This window comes from Suncus etruscus, chromosome 19, assembly GCF_024139225.1.
Source record: "Suncus etruscus isolate mSunEtr1 chromosome 19, mSunEtr1.pri.cur, whole genome shotgun sequence".
NCBI classification, from domain to species: domain Eukaryota; kingdom Metazoa; phylum Chordata; class Mammalia; order Eulipotyphla; family Soricidae; genus Suncus; species Suncus etruscus.
Genome location: NC_064866.1, coordinates 28,018,009 through 28,037,256, shown reverse-complemented (window position 1 = coordinate 28,037,256; position 19,248 = coordinate 28,018,009). Strand labels below are relative to the sequence as shown.

The 19,248-nt window shown below is 46.6% G+C and overlaps 1 protein-coding gene across 1 annotated transcript; it reads right to left on the bottom strand.

Annotated features, from left to right (window-relative positions):
- Positions 1-1,205: 1,205 nt before the first annotated feature.
- SYPL2 (synaptophysin like 2) lies at positions 1,206-18,311 on the bottom strand. Its single transcript, XM_049765799.1, has 6 exons — positions 18,258-18,311; positions 18,077-18,151; positions 6,660-6,784; positions 5,266-5,467; positions 4,031-4,222; positions 1,206-1,352 (listed from the first exon to the last, which is right to left on the bottom strand). Exons 1-6 carry the CDS (start codon positions 18,309-18,311, stop codon positions 1,206-1,208), a joined length of 795 nt encoding a protein of 264 aa, XP_049621756.1.
- Positions 18,312-19,248: the final 937 nt, after the last annotated feature.

Below are 19,248 nucleotides of genomic sequence, written 5' to 3'. Positions count from 1 at the left end.
AAGAAGCACCAATAGCATTAGACTGCCCTGGACTGGGGAAGGGATGGCACCTGGGAGAAATGAGGTCTGGCAAGAAACAGAGAGCACAGGGGAATGGGGGGGGGGGCTGTCCTTTTCTAGAGGGGCAGACAGGGAAGGGTAAAAAAAAAAATGGGCCAGAGTGGGATCCAGAAGGGCTGGGAAAGAAAAACCTGAGGGTGAAATGGGCCCATTCATCCATCTTTGAGGGCCTGGACCAACTTAGCTTTGGGATGGTTCTTTGGGTTCTTCCCAAGTCCCACTCTGGTCCTGCAGGAATGAAAGGAAGGCCTGGGCAGACTTTGAAATGAATTTTAAATATCTCCAACCTAAAGGCAGGGAAGGAAGATGAACATCTGAAATGGACCAATTGCTTATGCCCCAATTGTGTGAGACCAGGTCCAAGTAAAAGGGAAAGAGGTCAAAAGGGAAAGAATTTTAAGGGCAAGTGTGAACTCAGACTTGGTGGACAGTTTTCCAGCCCTATCACCCCACAAATTCCACCAGAAATAGAAGAAACTCATTCCCCAGCAAGCTTTCTACCTTATGTTTCTTGAAGCTATAACTTATTCAGAATTTATCTAATTGTGGGCCCAGACTATGTCTAGACCCCAGCAGGTGCCTCTGAATTCAGGGTTGTTTTCAAGGCTAGTTGAACTGCTCTATTTCCAGGTTGGGACTCTGAGGACTGGTCGTGGCTGGAGGAGAATGGGGGTGAGGAAATATTCTGAGCCCGAAGGCTGGAGGTCAGTGCAGGCACAGGTCTGGATGACAGCAATTCAAGAGGGGCTGCTAAACCCTGTGTAAGAAAGCAGGGAGAAGGCTGCCGGCCAATTTCCCCGACCCCCACTTTTATTGAAGCTGGACAGATTGATGGAAAGGCCTGGTAGAAATCGGTCTCAGGACAGTGTTCTGCTCCCACCCCCTCACCTGCTACAGTGGTTGGTGCTCAGGCTGTAAGAAGGATCTGGGTATGACCCTAAGTAAGACGCCTGAATCCAGCCAGAAAAGCTCTAAGCTCCTGCAGTCCCAGCAAGAGGCAAGGGGAGGGTTGCCCAAGTTTTTGCCTCCAAAACTCAAAGTCCAGAATGCTGGGGGAGGGACCTGGAGGAGAGAGAGGGCTGTCCTGGAAGCCAGAAGTGGCTGAAGAGGTGCCATCCGGATCAGGAGAAACCAAGTGGAACGGCTTACTGCTTCTCCACAGCTCCTTGCTCTGCAGCGCTCTCCGGGGTGGGGCCCTGGTCCTGATCTTGCCTCTGTCCATGCCATGGAGTCTCCTTGAACACAAACCAACAGTTCCCAGCCCACAGGAAGAAATTGATGAAGCCGAAGAGCTGCAAAAACATAAAGGCAACTAGTGAGAATAGCCACAGGGCATGCCTGGAAGTAAGGGAAGAGGCATTGAAGGTTAGAAAAATGGAAAAAAAAAAAACGGAAAAAAAAAAAACAACCCAAACAACTGGCTATAAAGTTGTTGGTTCAAGGCTACCATTTTATTTTATTTTTTTTTTCTTTTATTTATTTATTTTTGGTTTTTGGGCCACACCCGGCAGTGCTCAGGGGTTACTCCTGGCTGTCTGCTCAGAAATAGCTCCTGGCAGGCACGGGGGAACCATATGGGATACCGGGAATCGAACCGACCACCTTTGGTCCTGGATTGGCTGCTTGCAAGGCAAATGCCGCTCTGCTATCTCTCCAGGCCCCTAGGGCTACCATTTTCTAAGGGGGATCTCTGCAGGCAGCTGATCTCAGCATGCAACCAACTTGTAGTTTGGTCCCTAGAGGAGTGTAACCCCAGGAGTGAATCTTTGTGGAAAGGAGAAGAGAGATGTGATTAGGGGTGCTTCCAGAGGTTCAGGGAGGAGGGCTGCATGGGACCATTTTCTGATGCATCCTTCCCTTCATCAGTAGGTGTGGGCAGAGCTGTCCAAGGTGCTTCTCACTTAGAGGCCCAGACACTGCCAAAGGTTCTATTCAAATGATTATTTTGGGGGATTGGTGGGGGCATACCCAGTTATGCTCAGGGTTTATTCCTGACTCTGATTAGGGATCACTCCTGGCAGAGCTCAGGAGATCATATATGATGCTGGGAATCAAACTGGGTTTGTAGGGGCCGGAGTGGTGGCACAGTGGTAGGGCGTTTGCCTTGCACGTGGCTGACCTAGGATGAACCGCAGTTCAATCCCCCCAGTGTCCCATATGATCCCCCAAGCCAGGAGCAATTTCTGAGTGCATAGCCAGCAGTAACCCCTGAGCGTAACTGGATGTGGCCCCAAAACCAACCAACCAAACAAACTGGGTTTGTCCTTGTGCAAGGTAGGTGCCTTAACCCCTATACTATCTGTTTGGTTTCACCAGCTATTTTCAAATATTAGGAAGTCTATCAGCAAGAAGCATTTAGGGAGACATGTACTGATGTCTGCAATTCACTTGAAAGGCATTAAGAAGATGGATTAATGGATAGAGAGAGGCAAAGAGACGACAAAACAAGTCTAGAAAAATATTAATGGTACAGTCTGGACGAGGACTATGTGGGTGTTCATTATAAAATTCTTTCGACTTTCTCTTTGCGTGAACATTTTAAAAATTCTTTGGTGAGGGAGTCACACTTAGTGGTGTTCAGGGGCTATCCGTGGCTCTGTACTTATTCCTGCTGTTGCTGGGATCAAATAAGAATCAGTCGTATGCAAGGCAAGAGCCTTAAACCCTGCACTATGTCTTTGGACCTTGTGTTTAACTTTTTGTTTTTGTTTTTGGGATCACACCCAGCAGCGCTCAGGGGTTACTCCTGGCTCTGAGCTCAGAAATTGCTCCTGGCAGGCATGAGGGACTATATGGGATGACGGGATTTGAACCACCATCTGGCTGCGTGCAAGGCAAACACCCTATTGCTGTGCTATCTCTCCCGCCCCAGTGTTTAACATATTTGCAATAAAATTGGGTGTGTGTTGGGTATCTATCAGCAGGACTCTAGAAAGGTTCAGAAAGTTCCCAACTGTGATTCATCTAATTCTTCCCTTGCAGCACACATGAAAGTCTACTGCACTTTCAGGGCCCGGAGAGATAGCACAGCGGCGTTTGCCTTGCAAGCAGCTGATCCAGGACCAAAGGTGGTTGGTTCGAATCCCGGTGTCCCATATGGTCCCCTGTGCCTGCCAGGAGTAACCCCTGAGCACCGCCGGGTGTGACCCCCCCCCAAAAAAAGAAAGTCTACTGCACTTTCAAGGTGGGGCTCAAGCAACTAGATAACAGGGGACACTGGAAAACCTCAGGTCTCAGGTCTTACAAATTGATAGGAAACTCTTTCCATATTTATTGGGGGTTTTTGGGGGGAGGGGTTACACCTGGCAGCACTCAAGGGTTACTCCTGGCTCTACACTCAGAAATTGCTCCTGGCAGGCTCAGGGGACCATATGGGATGGGGGATTTGAACCACCGTCCTTCTGCATGCAAGGCAAATGCCCTACGTCCATGCTATCTCTCCACCCCCCTCTTTTCATATTTAAATAACTGCTGGGATGGCAAATATGTGCATGTCAGCTAAATAACAAACCCCCCTCCAACACACACACAAACACACTGCTCCAAAGCTTTGCACACTGGGACCTGAGTGGCCATGAGCCACTTTCCATCTACTCTGGACTGGCCCCCAGCTTTGAGCCCAGACCCACCCCCTAGACTCCAAGTGCTCACCTGTGTACACATATATAAAGAAACAGGAAGTATGGCTCCCAGAGAGCCCCCCTAGAGGGAGGAGGATGGAGGTCATGAAGGAGATGGAGCACAGGAGAAGAAAGGAAGAAGAGGCTGATGGCTCTTAAGTTTGCCAAAAATGCCTTCCTAGGGTTCTAGGGGGGTGTAAGGGGGACAGATGGGGCCAGGAGACAGCATTGGGCTCAAGGAGCACAGGCTCTGGTGCTGGGACTCCAGCCCTGGGATCATGCTCCTATTTCTCTCAGGTCCTGCAAACAGGATGGGCCCAGGCAGCATCGTTCAGCAGCCCCAGTCTCACCACAGAGAGGTTGGCCAGTCCCATGGAAGGTGTGGCACCGGTGCTGCACACTGCATCGTCTCCATGACACACTGACATGGCTGTGGTCAGGCTGGAGGGCCGCGTGGCAACCTTTACATCTGTCAGGCCCTTGCCCCAGGCTGCTGCAGCGACCAGCCAGAAGAAGGTGAAAGAGACCGTCACACAGAAATCCTGGATAGAGCAGAGGAACAGAAATGGTCATCAGAAAATTCCTTGGTTCTGCTTTTTTTCTTCTAGTCAGATGCAGGGAAATCTTGGCGATCCGAAGAGATAGGCCTCTTCCATCCCAACCAATATTCATAGCCTCCAGGAGCCCTGCTCATCCTGGGGCATCTGTCCACCAAAAAACCTGCCACCCACAGCCAATCCCTCCCAAGTGCTCAGAACTGAGGTTCAGGCTATAGTGTTCCAAAGCTTCTGTTGGTCTGTGTCACCCCCAAGTGGCCAAAATTCTCTATGCCTCTCAATGCCTCCTGTGATCACCATTACTGAGTAGTACACGGTGTGGGAAACAAATAGGGTCCCTCTACATTTCAGGGTTGGGACAGAAAACAAAAAAAGGAGAATTGAAACAACAATGGTTAACATTGAGAGCACATCCTGTGCACCAACCTTTTATGTGCACTTTTGTACTTTATGTGTATTTTCATCCCTAAAATACTAAAAGACATTCTTTTCTCATTTTTTCAGATAGGCTTAATTATTGTTGTTATTAGTGATGGTGGTTGGTTTAGGATTCCCACCGTGGTCTTCACTGACCATGCAGTGCAAGGTTGAACCCAGTCCTCCAGCATACAAAGCATATGCACCACCCTTTGAACTTTCTCCCCAGACCAAGCTTATTATTTTGATTCCATTTGATAGTTGAGAAAACTGAGGTTTACATAGTATACGTTACTTGTTCAAGAGCCCATAGTCAGTGAGGAACTGTACTAAATTGAACCCAGTCAACTCTATACGCTCTTGGTCAGCAATGATCTCTCCCTTCCAAGAGCAGAGAGTAGAGGTGGGAGGTTGTCAGGGTCAACATCCAAGACAGAGCCCTTCACTGGCTGAGCTGCAGGAAGCACAGGTCATCAGCAGGATCAGGCAAGGAGTCAGGAGGTTGTATCATTGGTGCTAGGGACCCAGGAAAGCCACATTGTGTGGTCTCCCCTACAGCTCTGACTTCCTCTCCATATCTCCACCCACACTTTTGACTCATGTTCACTCACCACCAATGGGAAGCGCTGGTTTTCTGTGTAGAGTAAGTGGAAACGCAGGTAGAGGACTAGTGCGGCCATTGTGTAGAAGAAGGAAAAGATGCCCAGGGTCACAAAGAACTCGGCAGGAGCTGAGAAGTCCCCCAAGAGATGCATGGTCTTGGTGGCAGAATCCTCATCACAGAGGGGCATCTCATACTCAACTCGGTTCAACCTGTAGGTTACAGGGGGGACCATCTTGAGCTCTGCTATCCTCTCTCTGGGGAAGCCCTACCTGCCCCGGAAGAGTTCAATGCAAGTTCTCACCTTGGGACTGGTACAGGGAGGAGAAGGGGATGGGGAGTAGGGGATGCTCCTAGAGTTAACCCTGTAGCCTAGCTGGCAAGTTCCTCAGGATTCTGGCAATTCAAACTCATCTTTCATTCAGCCACCACCCGACTCTCATCCACCCTGCTCAAAATAGCATATTTACAAGTATATGGGACCCTTCTGGTCACAACCTTCATATATGTGGTCTATGTAGTTTGGTTGTCATTTGGTGACTGGCTGGCGGCCTCATTCTAGGAAAGTACAAACTCACAGTGACCAAGTCAAGGGTGAAAACATCCATTCTCTGGGGCCGGGAAGGTGGCGCTAGAGGTAAGGTGACTGCCTTGCAAGCGCTAGCGTAGGATGGACCGCGGTTCGATCCCCCGGTGTCCCATATGGTCCCCCCAAGCCAGGGGCGATTTCTGAGTGCATAGCCAGGAGTAACCCCTGAGTGTCAAACGGGTGTGGCCCAAAAACAAAAAAAAAAACCCAACAAAATAAAAACAAAAAAACAAAACAAAAAAAAACATCCATTCTCATATCTTATTTTGACACCCCAGGGAGACTAAAATGAACAAAATAAGTGAAAAAAGTCTCTAATTTGGCGGTTGATATTGGAAATGTTTAGAAAAGAGAATCCCATGCTCTGAACAAGCACATTCCTTTTTCCCAAGTACTCAGGGTCGAGTATTAACTTCTGCCTTCTAGTAAGGGGAATTTATGTATTCTTATGATAGCTGGTGAGCATGCTGCACAGTGCTTCAAGGTTCCTGAGCATCAAGGTTTCCGAGGAAGCCCTGGAGGACAGAGACCTCTCTCACTCTCATATGCCCCCTTGCTCAGAATTCTGAAGTTCTACCCCAAAGTGCATGGGATATGCCCCCAGGAACTTTGGTCACTGCTCTTGGGTTACCCCAGTCCTGGAACAGTATCCTTAGAGCAGCCTTCAAGTTTCCCTGTTTCTCTCAAGTCAGGGTATCTGATTATGAGATGGCAGAAAGGAGCCTGGGTCTTTAATCTAAAGACCATCTTATGGTGGTCTTTCTGTTTCTCAAGAAAGAGGAGACTCACCCAGTCCCACGGGTGTACCTGCTTACCTGAAGGGATAGCCGAATAAAACGATGATGGAGCTCACGTCCTTGGCTTCGTTGTTGCAGCGAACCATTGCTCCTGTCTCCCCGCTATAGGAGCCGCAGGACCCGAAGGCAAAAATAGCAAAGAGCTGAGAGGAAGAGTGAAGCCCCAGGCAAATCAGAAGACCTCAAATGGCCAAGCCAAGTCATCCCAGAATCCCTGTCTGATTGATTCACAATAGGTGCAGTTATGGGAGTGGGGTAGGATTCTCCTTCAGTTGAGTTTTCCTAGGCAAAGACCCTGGCAACCACTAGTCTTTCAAACTCAGGCTACTGTGTGCATTGCACAGGGTGCTACACAAATAGCCCAAAGTACAGGACTGACTTGGAGTTGATTTACATCACCTTGGAGTTGATGTGAGCAGAAATGGACAGTATACAGGCCTTCCTGTTTGATTTCACAGTTGCAGACCAGAGGTACCTTCTTAAGACGATGACTAAGGCAATTTAGGCTTTTGGAAACTTCAATCTCAAAGCTGAACTTGAATTTCCTTCCCAAGGGAGAAGCAGCCTAGAATAGATTCTCCTGCACCAACCTCCATTAAGCAAACATGGAGTGCTTTCATTTCTCCTTTGACTCTTGCTATATTAGCTTGTTACTCCCAGGGACCTCCTGCTATGAGGGAGGAAGAAACTGGAGGGGTCATTTTGGCCAAGTCTTCAAGGGTTCCCCATTGTTGTCCGGCGGATCCCCAACAGATTTCCTCTTCCCTCAGAGGTGAATTTCCTTACAACAGTGCTGGTCACTTTGCTATTGATAGCCCTGGCTCAAGCTCAGGCAGAGCAAAGCATCTTCCACTCGTTTTTATTAGCTTTTGCTGTCCTCAATGCTGCTTCTCTATGTTGTTTATATATGAGTGCTGTCTTTTCACGGCCTTTCAGAGGTGTTTCTGGTTGCTTAAACTATTTTCTCTTCACCTTTTATCACCTTTACGAAACCTTCTTTCTGTCTGTAATGAGGTCAAATTCCCTAATCCAGTGGTATGCAAATCTTTTCCCCAAGGAAAAGACAGCCTTGCTTTGGATTAGGAGTAGAGAAAGTGATCTCTCTCTCTCTCTCTCTCTCTCTCTCTCTCTCTCTCTCTCTCTCCCCCTCTCTCTCCCCCCTCTCTCTCTCCTCTCTCCTCTCTCTCTCTCTCTCTCTCTCTCTCTCTCTCTCTCTTTTCCATCTCTGTTAGATTTAGATTTTGAGCCACACCTGATGATGTTCAGGGCTTACTCCTGGCCCTACACTTAGGGGTCACTCCTGGAGGGGCTAGTGGAACCATATATGGTACCAGGGATCAAACTCAGATCAGTTTGTGCAAGGCAAGGGTCCTGTCCAGCCTCAAAGTTGGAATCATTTAACCCCCCACATCTGTTCAGATAAGTTTACTGACTATTGATTTGTCACTGAGTGATCATAGTTATGAGCCCTGACCTTATTATATCAATCATTCATTTGATGCACTTCTCTAGGTATCTGGAACCCCTAGAAGATAGCTAATCTACATTCTAGTCTAACCTCCAGGGTTTAGAGTTGCATGCATATAATTTCAATAATGCTTGACTTTTTTGAAAAAGACTGGGATTAGCAATCTGAAAATCTGGTGTTGATCCTGGACCTGCTATTCATTAGCTGGCTGATTTAGAGGGAGAGTGGATCTGAGGCCTTTTCAGCTCTGCAAGGCTCTCCCTCTTGCAGGCTAATACCATTACTGTGCTCTTGGCTGGGTTTGCTAGCAGCTGTGCTCTGTCCCTGGGTGGTGTCCGGTGCCATAGCCTCACCCTGAACTGCGTTGCCTGGCAAGATTTCTCCATGCTGGAGTCACTGACCACTTTCTAAAGGTCATAATGGCATCTCTCTATTTCTGGGAAGTTTTGTTCAGACAAATGAGAATGGGCTACCTTCTTTCTTCCATTCATTTTTTTTTGTGTGGTTTTTGGGTCACACCTGGCAGTGCTCAGGGGTTATTCCTGGCTCTACGCTCAGAAATTGCTCCTGGCAGGCACAGGGGACCATATGGGATGCCGGGATTCGAACCAATGACCTCCTGCATGAAAGGCAAACGCCTTACCTCCATGCTATCTCTCCGGCCCCTTCCATTCATTTTTTTTTAACATCAATTTTTTTTTTGGTATGGCCTGAACAACTTCCTCATCTGTCCCCAAAGCCTGAACAACCTTCTTATCTAACTTGCATTGCACGGGGTGAAGGAGGGCCCTGTTTGTTCATCTTCTTGACAGAAGCAAATATTCACCCAAAGCCTCAGCAGCACCTTTCTACACAGTTAGCCTAATAGGTAGAGGAGGGGGAGGGACCTCACTCATTCTTCCTTGGAGGAATTCGCTCATCTATTATGAGCTCTGCCAGGCTCATATTTGATTCCTATCACAAGTTTCTTTATCCTCCCCTCCATTCTGAGAACCAGAACTGGAGACCATTAGGACAGCACATTTGAAGAAGGGCAGCATAGCATGGTTGGATATGGCAATTGTTGAGTCAGTGAAAAGTTTTGAGTAGATTCCCTCACAAAGCTGGGATTGTGGGCTGAAGAGTGTTCTCATCACCCTCCTGGACATCCCCAGAAAGAGGAAACTGTCTGACAATCATATATGTGCTCAACACTGTTCTAGGCATTATCATTTAGTGATGAACAAAAGAGAAAAAAGACCCTCATTCACAGAACAATACTTCTAAAACTGTACCATCCAAGGGGCCGGAGAGATAGCATAGTGGTAAGGCATTTGACTTAGACGCAGAAGGATGGTGGTTCGAATCCTAGGCATCCCATATGTTCCCCCAAGCCTGCCAGGAGCGATTTCTGAGCATAGAGCTAGGAGTAACCCCTGAGCACTGCTGGGTGTGACCCAAAAACCAAAACCAAAACCAAAAAAACAAAAAAACAAAAAACAAAAAAAAGCTACCATCCAGCACACAGCTGCTAACCAAATGTAGTATTACATATAAACATACAATAGTCTCACTCATATGTGGGATCTAAGAAAAATAAAAGACATGGGACTGGAGTGATAGCACTGCGGTAAGTGCCTTGCACTCGGCTTTCTAGGATGAACCTGGGTTTGATCCAGGCATCCCATATGGTCCCTGAGCCAGGGGCAATTTTTGAGCGCATAGCCAGGAGTAACCTCTAAGCATCACTGGGTGTGGCCCCCCAAAAAAAGAAAGAAAGAAAAAGAAAAAGAAAAGACATTATTGTAATAATACCCAGAGACAATAGAGATGGACAAACCAGCACACGATATGAAGCTTACCACTAAGAGTGGTGAGTGCAGTTAGAGAAATAACACTGACAACTATCATGACAATCAATAGTAGTAAGTGAGAGAAGTAGATTCACTGTCTTGAATAGAGCCAGGGTGTGGGGAAGGAGGGAGATGGGGGGCACTGGTGGTGGCAATGTTGCCCTGGTGAAGGGAGTATTCTTTTTATGACTGGAACCCAACTACAAACATGTTTATAATCATGGTGCTTAAATAAATGTATTATTTTAAAAAATTAAAAAAATTGAATTGTAGGGCCAGAGCAGTTAGGGTGTTTGCTTTGTGTGCTTCAGACTCAGTTTGGTCCTCAGCATCCCATATGGTTTCCCCAAGAATAACTCATGACTACAGAATCAGAAGTACTCCTGAACACAGCTGGGGATGGCCTCAAAACCAAAATAATGATGATGATGATTAATAATAATAATAATAATAATAATAAAGAAATTGAGATGCTCAATCATGCTAACCATGATTCAAGTGTTCAAGGTTCACTTGTGACTAGGAGGACACACACTGGACAATACCAGTTAGATAACTTCCCATCCTGAGGGGCCGGAGAGCTAGCATAGAGGTAGAGCGTTTACATTGCATGCAGAAGAATGGTGGTTCAAATCCTGGCATCCCATTTGGTCCTCTGAGCCTGCCAGGAATGATTTCTGAGTGTATAGCCAGGAGTAAGCCCTGAGCACTGCCGGTGTGACCCAAGAATCAAAAAAAAAAAAAACAAAAAACTTTCGGGGCCGGGAAGGTGGCGCTAGAGGTAAGGTGTCTGCCTTGCAAGTGCTAGCATAGAATGGACCTCGGTTCGATCTGCCAATGTCCCATATGGTCCCCCCAAGCCAGGAGCTATTTCTGAGCATATAGTAACCCCTGAGTGTCAAATGGGTGTGGCCCAAAAACCAATAAAGTAAAAAAGAAAAAAGAAACTTCCCATCCTGGGCTGGAGTAATAGCGCAGTGGTAGAGCATTTTTCTTGCATGCAGTTGACCCAGGACGAACCTGGGTTTGATCCCCAGGATCCCATATGGTCCTCCCAAGCCAGTAGCAAATTCTGAGTGCATAACCAGGAGTAACCACTGAGCGTCACTGGGTGTGGCCCAAAAATCAAAAGGGAAAAAATAAACTTTCCATCATGACTGAGACTTACCTGAGATCTAGAATAGTGTCTTCTAATGCACATGACATTTGGGGCCTAAATGATGGTAGGGTACATACCTTGCACTTGGCTAACATGGGCTCAACCCACAGCTTTCCATATGGTCCCCCGAATCTGCAAAGCTAAGAGAAACCCCTGAGCACTACCAGGTATGCCTGCCCCCACAAAAATCTTAAAAGTGACCAAAGAACATAACTCTGTGTGTATGTGTGTGTGTGACAGAGCGAGAGAGAGAACCATGAGGAGAAACAGTTGCCTGAGTGCACTTGGGAGGTGCTTTCTACTTATTTGGTTAAAGAAAGTTTATTTTTAGGGGGTGCTGAGAGATTTTGTTTTATTCTAGGTGAAAAAAAGCAGTAAATCAAATAGATTTGGGAACCCTGTGGTTCTCAAACTTGAATCTTATTTTATGATTCTTCAGAGAATAAAATTATGCCAACAATAACTTCAGAATTACCTATATACTCTTCTTTGAAAGTCAAGATTCACTAAACACCTTCTAGCACTCTTCAGAATATATGGTTAAATCTAAATGTCACACAGACAGCAAGTGCCAGATAACGAACAACTTGCTACATAGATGTAGAAGGGGGAAAGTCAGAGGAGAATCTCAACAGGTTCATAAAACAGCAGAGCATAAAGGAGCAAACCATTTCATTTATTTTTTGGCCACACCCGTTTGACACTCAGAGGTTACTCCTGGCTTTGTGCTCAGAAATTGCCTCTGGCTTGGGGGACCATATGGGATGCCAGGAATCGAACCTCGGTCTGTCCTAGGTTAGCGCTTGCAAGGAAGATACCTTACCTCTAGTGCCACGTCTCCAGCCCCAAACCATCTCATTTTTATGAAAGGTGAAAAATGAGGCCCCAAAAGATTAAGTACTATTCCAAAGTCACCTTTGAATCCCCTATGAAAGGGAATCTCTTCATTGATATATAGTTTTGGCCAGCCCAGTGCTCTTTAACTACTTCACTCATGCATCCATCACACAATGACTGAGAGTCTATTCTGTGCCTAATAAATAGGAAGATGCGAACAAAGTCAGGAGCCTGCCCTCGAGGGCTTACTGTTCATGAACCAGAGATATAGTACAGTGGGTAAGGTACTTGCCTTGCATGCAACCAGCCAGGGTTTGATCTTCAGCATAGCTTATGGTCCCCAAGCCCCATCAGGAGTAATCCCTGAGTGTAGAGCCAAGAATAAGCCCTGACTGCAGCCAATGTATCCCAAAAGCATACAAATTAGTAAAGAGCTTATACTCAGATAGGAGTGTCATACTCAAACAAAACCCTGAATGACAGAGTTATTAAGGGAAAGAAAGAAAGAGAAAATGGGAAAGAAGGGAAGAATGAGAGACAAAGAAAAGGAGAAAAAAAGAAATAGAGAAGAGTAAGAAAAAAGAAGAGAAATAAAAAGAACTAGAGAAGGAGAAAGAAAAGAAAAATAAGAAAGGAAGGAAAAGAGGAAAAAGAAAGAAAAAGAGAACTAGAGAAAGAAAGAAAAGAAAAATAAGAAAGGAAGGAAGAGTGAGGTAGAAATAAAGACCCAAGCAAAAGTACAGTGGGTAGGACATTTGCTTTGCATATGACTGAGCTGGGGATTTTATCCCAGTGCCCCATATGGTCCCCTGGTTCTCTAGAAGTGATCCCTGAGCTTAGAACCAGGAGTAATCCCAGAGCATGGCTGGGTATGACCCACAAACAATAAAAGGGGGAAAGAAAGAGCAAAAAATAGAGAAAGCAAGAGAGGAGAAAGAAAAGAAAGAAAAATAATAAAAGTGATAGAGAAATGGGAAGAAAAGAGAGAAATAAAGAGGAAAGAGAAAGAATAAAATAAAATAAAGATCAGGAAGAAAAAAAGACAATGAGAAAAAGAAGAAAAAGAAATCCCTATTATGCATGGGTTGAATAAGGAAGACCCTCCTCCTCCAGCTTCTTACTGCTGTCTCCTCCCACCACCACCACCCCTCTACCCCCCAAGCCAGATAACTGAGCCACCTGGAAGTGTCACACAGAACAGAAATGGCTCTTGCACTAGAGTCCAGCTGGACTGAGCGAAGAGGCTGAAAGAATCAGAGTCAAGGGGAGGTGACTTGGGAGCTGACCAGCCTTCCTCCATTCTGAGCTGGAAGGCTGAGAATAGTGAAGTTCCCATGTGTATCCTTCTCCTCCTCCTAAGATTCCCTCTCCTTTGGAAAAGGGACAGAAGAACCTGCCATCGGAGGCAAAAGAACAGGCTCCCCTTTTGTGCTGACTTGCTTGTTGGTGATAATTCCCAGAACTCATCTCCTGGGTGAATGCAAACATAAAAAAGACAAATGCTGTTTGTTTGTTTTTCAGGGGCACACTCCCAGGTGCTCAGGGCTTACTCCTGGCTCTGTAGGCATAAATCACTCCAGGGGGGCTCAGGGGACCAAATGGGATGTCAGGGATAGAACCCAGGTCGGCTGTGTGCAAGGTAAGTGCTCTACCTTCTGTATTCCAGCCCAAAAGAATACATATTTTTCCTCCCACATTTCCTGGGGTTTATGGAATCTGGTGATATGTATATTTTTTTCTTCTAGGTTTTTGAGCCACACTTGGTGATACTAAGGGTTTGTTCCTGGCTGTGCTCAGGAATCACTCCTGGAAGTATTCAGGGAATCAGTATTCAGGTGCCTGAGATCACACCAGGATCTTCCCGATACAAGGCAAACACCTTAACTACTGGGCTCCTCTCTGGCCCTTTTGGTGGTCTGCTTCTGCCTCTCCCACAACTTCTTCAAACTACTTATTTTATTTTAATTACAGAGCCAAAGAAATGACTTTGGTCCCCAGAGGTGATTTGTTGGATATGGAACAGTGACTGAGCCAGGAAAAATTTCTGAACCTTATACTCTAGTTGAGGATTTGGCATTGACATTTGAATAACCTCACTAGTGGACACTTCTCCCTGACAGTTTGCCAAAGCTGGGGAAAGCATAGATGCAGGAATGGGAGGAAAGGGAACAAAATCCATCCTCATGGGCTGCTTGAAATCCTGAATACCAGATCTTTGACAGATCTTACTTCTTGCCTGCAGTCCTTTGGGAATGTCAGCAGGCTAGAGACAAGAAAAGAGAGAGCCACAAAGGGCCTGAGAGATAGTACAATGGGAAGGGCACTAGCTGGGCCAACCCAGGTTTGATCCATGCATCACTTATGGTGTCCCCATGAACCCTAAATCCATGAGGAATGATTCCTGAGTGCAGTCAGGAGTAAACTCTGAGCATCTCTGGTATTGCCCATAAAAAAATGGGGGAGAACCCCAGAGATTTAGTCACTTGCCTTAGGTTCCATAGCTTAAGCAGAAACTGGATAAAAATCTAACTTAAATCTAAATTAAATCTTCTGACTTCAAAGTCTGCCTTCTTTCTTTTTTAAAAAAATATTACTTCTTCACCCAGGAGACTGACTGGCTCACATCTTGAAATGTGTACTCTTGACTTTTTTCCTTATGGAAAAGCTTATGTTTTCTCCTTTCTATTTCTTTCCTCTAATATTTCTCTATAACTTTAATTCACATTTATATATTTATTTCCCCAATAATTGATCTGTGCTCATTTTATCACCTTAGTATAGAATAGAATAGATTAATAGAATTAGAATTCAGATGAAATCAAATTTTGAACTTTTTTTTAACTAAGTAGCCAGTGGTGGTTGGAGGCTACTCCTAGCCCTGTTCTCAGGGGTCACTCCTGGTAATGTTTTAGACTCTTGTGATGCCATAGATTAGACAAGGTTGCTACATACAAGGCAAGTCCCTTACCCCCTGTGCCATTTCTCTGCAATTTCTGAACTTTAAAAAGACACTAAAAGGGCTTCAGTAATAGTATCACAGATAGAGAGCTTGCCTTGCATAAAACTGCCTCAGGTTTGATCCCTGACACCCGATATGGTCCCTGGATCCCTGCCAGGAGTGATCCCTGGGCATAGAGCCAGGAGCAAGCCCTGAACATCACCAAGTATGGCAAAAACAAATCCCCTAAATAAAAAATTTAATATTAATAATAATAATAATAATAATAATAATAATAATAATAATAAGAAGAAGAAGAAGAAGAAGAAGAAGAAGAAGAAGAAGAAGAAGAAGAAGAAGAAGAAGAAGAAGAAACACTGAATAAGCTCTAGTAAGTAAAATTATATTTTGGTAGTATGGACAACAAAAAATGTCAATGATTATTTCAATAACTTTGAGATTTTGGGGGGTCTTGGCACATTGTTATTTGGGTATATGATTCCCAAGCAATGTCATTCATGATCCCCTCTTAAGATGTGAGCTCCTATACTTTCCTGCTGAAATGTGTGCTGGGACTCACTCCCCCTTTGAAAAAACCCACACTCTTTACTCTCTCTTTCCCATCTTCCCTCCCCTTCCTCAAAATTTTTCAATAAAATCTTTTTTTTTTTTACTTCAAAAGCAAATAAAAAAAAAAGAGGGGTCTGTGGAGATAGTCCAGTGGATTAGGTACTTGCATTTCATCCTATCAACCTAGTTTTTATACCCAGCACACCATATGCGCCCCCTTCAACTTTGACTAGGAATGATCCCTGAGCACAGGGTCAGAAATAAGTCCTGAGCACCTGTGGCTATTATTCCCCTGGCACATACAACTATAATAATTGTGTTTCTCTTTCTTTTTTTTTTTTTATTTTCTAGTCAGGAGCATTTGATCCCTCCAAACTGAAAATAAGTCAGAATCTCAAATGGCTTTGTCATTGTTATTTCTGACATGGTTCCTATGCACTTTTATGTTAGCTCTTATGAAACTGGGGGCAAGTGAAACCCACACTCTGAATTCACAACACCAAGACTGCAATAAAGCCAACTGTGTCTTTATATGACGCTACTACTTAAATGAAGGCTCAATTCCAAGTGCTGCTCTAAGTTCCTTGTGTCAGCATTATGAGAGAACAGAATAAATTCTCCTGATGAAGTCAAACAGGCTCTATTCTTAGGGTATCAGTATTAACTCAGGATCATGTCCTTGTGTCCCCAGGCTTTGCTTTGTGTGGTCTTTATAGAAATATTGGCAGAAGGAGATATGAGTTGAGCAAAGAACATCAAGTTTGGAGATGAAAGCTTTTTTCACTTTTTTAAGAGATTGAATCTGCGGGGGGGGGGGGCCTTCATCCATGCAAAGCACATACTATAACACTGAGCCATATTCCCTGCCCTGGAAGGAAGCATTTTAGAATTCCCCCATGGAAGATAATTCGATAGTCTAATAACCTCATTGTTTCCTTCATCCCTTGACTGTCTTTTTCAAATTTCCCTTAGAGCCATTTGTCTCGTTTAACGATCAAATTGTACCCTTACATTCAGGTTCTGTTTCTTTGGAGCACTCATAATGGCTCCCCAGTTCTGAATGACAGATATTTGGAGTCTTACAATCACTTTTCAATAGCCCCCTCTGGTGCCCAAGTGGTGGCTGCAAGCAAGGCAAGAGAGCAGGAGACAAGCTCCCTTAGCACTTGGTCCAACTACTCGAGGTGCCAGGGAGAATGGAAAGTCTGCTCTTGGGAGCTCCCCAGACTGACCCTGTCACCCCAAGAAGAATCTCAGTTTTCTGGAAAACAATGTTAAATGTGTTGTTGCCCTTAAATTTAAGACTTGTCAATTCCCACCCATATAAGGAAGGCTTGACACTCTTCTAACTCCTACCTCCAAAAAGCTATAAAGCCTTTTAGAACTCAGTGCTTAGTATGAATGTTAACTTATTCCCTAGCTGAATTCTGTGCTCAGAGTCCATTAAATTATTCACACACCACTTGTTGTACGGATTGTCTTACTTAGATTTCTTCAAAAAGTGACTGCACCTTTCCACATTTCTAAACTGTACCCAGGAAGCCTGGACCTAGATTTTTGGGCCATATACAGCAGTGCTCAGTTAGCTAGGTCACTTCTGACTCTTCCATTCCAAGATCACTTCTGGTGGGTCTTGGGGGACTATATGTGTTGCCAGGAATTGAACCCCTATCTGCAGAGTACAAAACATGTGCTCTGCTATTTGTACTATTGCTCTGGACTGGGTCCTAGGAAGGATAGAGAGCATAGCAATGTCTCAAAGTACCAGCGAAGCATTTCCCCTCTACCAGTATTGGGGAAACCAAAGTTTAGGCAAGACATTACTTCAAGGTCACAGGAAGAAAACCAAGCGAGACCCTAGGAGACCCTAGGGATGCTCCACATGTGGTTAATGACTAATGTTGGAGATAGCAACCTCAAGAAGTGATTTGTCCAAGGTCATCTCTCTGCCAAAGGTAGTCTAGATTTGGAGCTCAGGGTTCCAAGTTCCCAAAGTAATTGAGCTCTACAACCACGTTTTAAGCCACGCTGTGATTTTTATTTTCAGTGTCTTCTCTTTCTTTCTCTTACTCCCAGAGTCCAAAGCGCCATTCATTCATCCACTCCAAATATGCATGATTCCAAGGCCTCAGATTACACTAAGGCGAGGCTGACTTCTGTCCTGTCTCCCCTGCACCCCCATGCCCTCCCTTGCAGGGGGAGTCCACCTCCAGGATCTGGGGGTGGGGGGAGACAGTGAGACAGCCATGGCCTGCCTTCTGCTTGCCCTTGTCCTTCCAGGGCTTTCCCAGTGAAGAAGGTGGACCTCGTCCCTCTGCCCTCCCTCCCCCTCCTGCCACAGAGGAAGTAAGTGGTATGTGCAGGGTCAGAGTTCTGGGAAGGTTACACTCTCCCTGCTCGCTCACGGGGGGTGAAATGTGAACCCCCCTGGGCAAAGGCTCCTTGTACATAGAAGGACCGGACTCTGGGGCTCTCGTAGGCCTAGGCCTTGTCGCTGGCCCTCTGGGCTGGCCAGGGCAGCAGCCCTTCCCCCGCCCACCTGTCACCGCCCCCCAGCTTTCCAGCCCCCACTCGGGCCAAATGTCTCCCGAAATAGCCCTTGCCCAGGGCAGGCAGCACCCCAAGACTCACCCACTGGAGGACTTTGATGAAGCCCAAGGGTTCCTCCAGCCGCCTCCAGCGCAGCCCCACAAGCAGACGGTCCACCTGCAGGGGCAAACAGACAGGCTGTCATTATGGGGAGCAGCCCCAGGATAAGGGGACCAGGGGTGGTAATCCGAGGAGAGAGATCTGGGGGAACAGGGGTACCCACCTGCTGGCGTGGGGACTTGTCCGCCCCACGACTCGAGCCTTCCGTGGAGGACATGCTGTGGGCTCTGAGGGGTCCACGGGTTCGGTTCCCTGGACCAGGGCTGCGGGGGCTGGGGATGTTGGGGTGCAGGTGCTGCCGTCGGGGTCACCTCAGGTCCAGGCCGGAGGAATGGGGTGTTGCTGATACTGAGGCCTCCCTCTGCACCTGCCGAGGTCACCCACCGAGGCAGATGCACCGGCTGCAGGGAGCCCCGAGTCCGGTGCAAACTCCTGCCCAAATGGGGAGAGCACTGGGCAGCAGTCACGTGGCGCCGGGCACCCTCCGCCCACCCAGGCTCTCTCGCCCTCCTGGGGCTCGGCCCAGCCGCGCCCTTAAAGGGACCCGTGGCCTCTCGGGCCGCCCCGTCGAGAGCAGGGAGCCAGCAGTGGCGGCTGAACCCCCAAAGCCCCCCCCCCGCTTGCAGTCCCGCCAAGGCCACAGCCTTGAACCTCCTTCCACGCGGGGATGCCCCAAGCCCAAAGAAAGGCGTTCTCAGGACTGGGATTAAGTTCTGGAATGGAAGGTGGACAGAGAGGGCTTGCTAGCTGCCCAAGTTGTTGAGGGCTGCGTCACAGAACTGAAGGAAGGGGGAGAGGAGAAGGGAGTAAGAAGAGAGAAAGAGGGAGACAGACAGACAGACAGACAGACAGAGACATAGAGACAGAGACACAGGGAGAGACAGAGACAGAGACACAGAGAGAGACATAGAGACAGAGACAGAGACACAGAGAGACAGACAGAGACAGAGAGAAGATGAGACACTGAGACAAGAGAGACAAAGAGACATAGAGACAGAGACAGAGTCACAGACACAGAGAGAGACAAAGACAGAAAGACAGAGACAGAGACAGACAGAGACAGGAGAGACAGAGAGAGACTCAGAGAGACAGAAAGACAGCTGACAGAGAGAAAGAGAGACAGAGATAGAGTCAGAGAGAGACAGAGGCAGAGA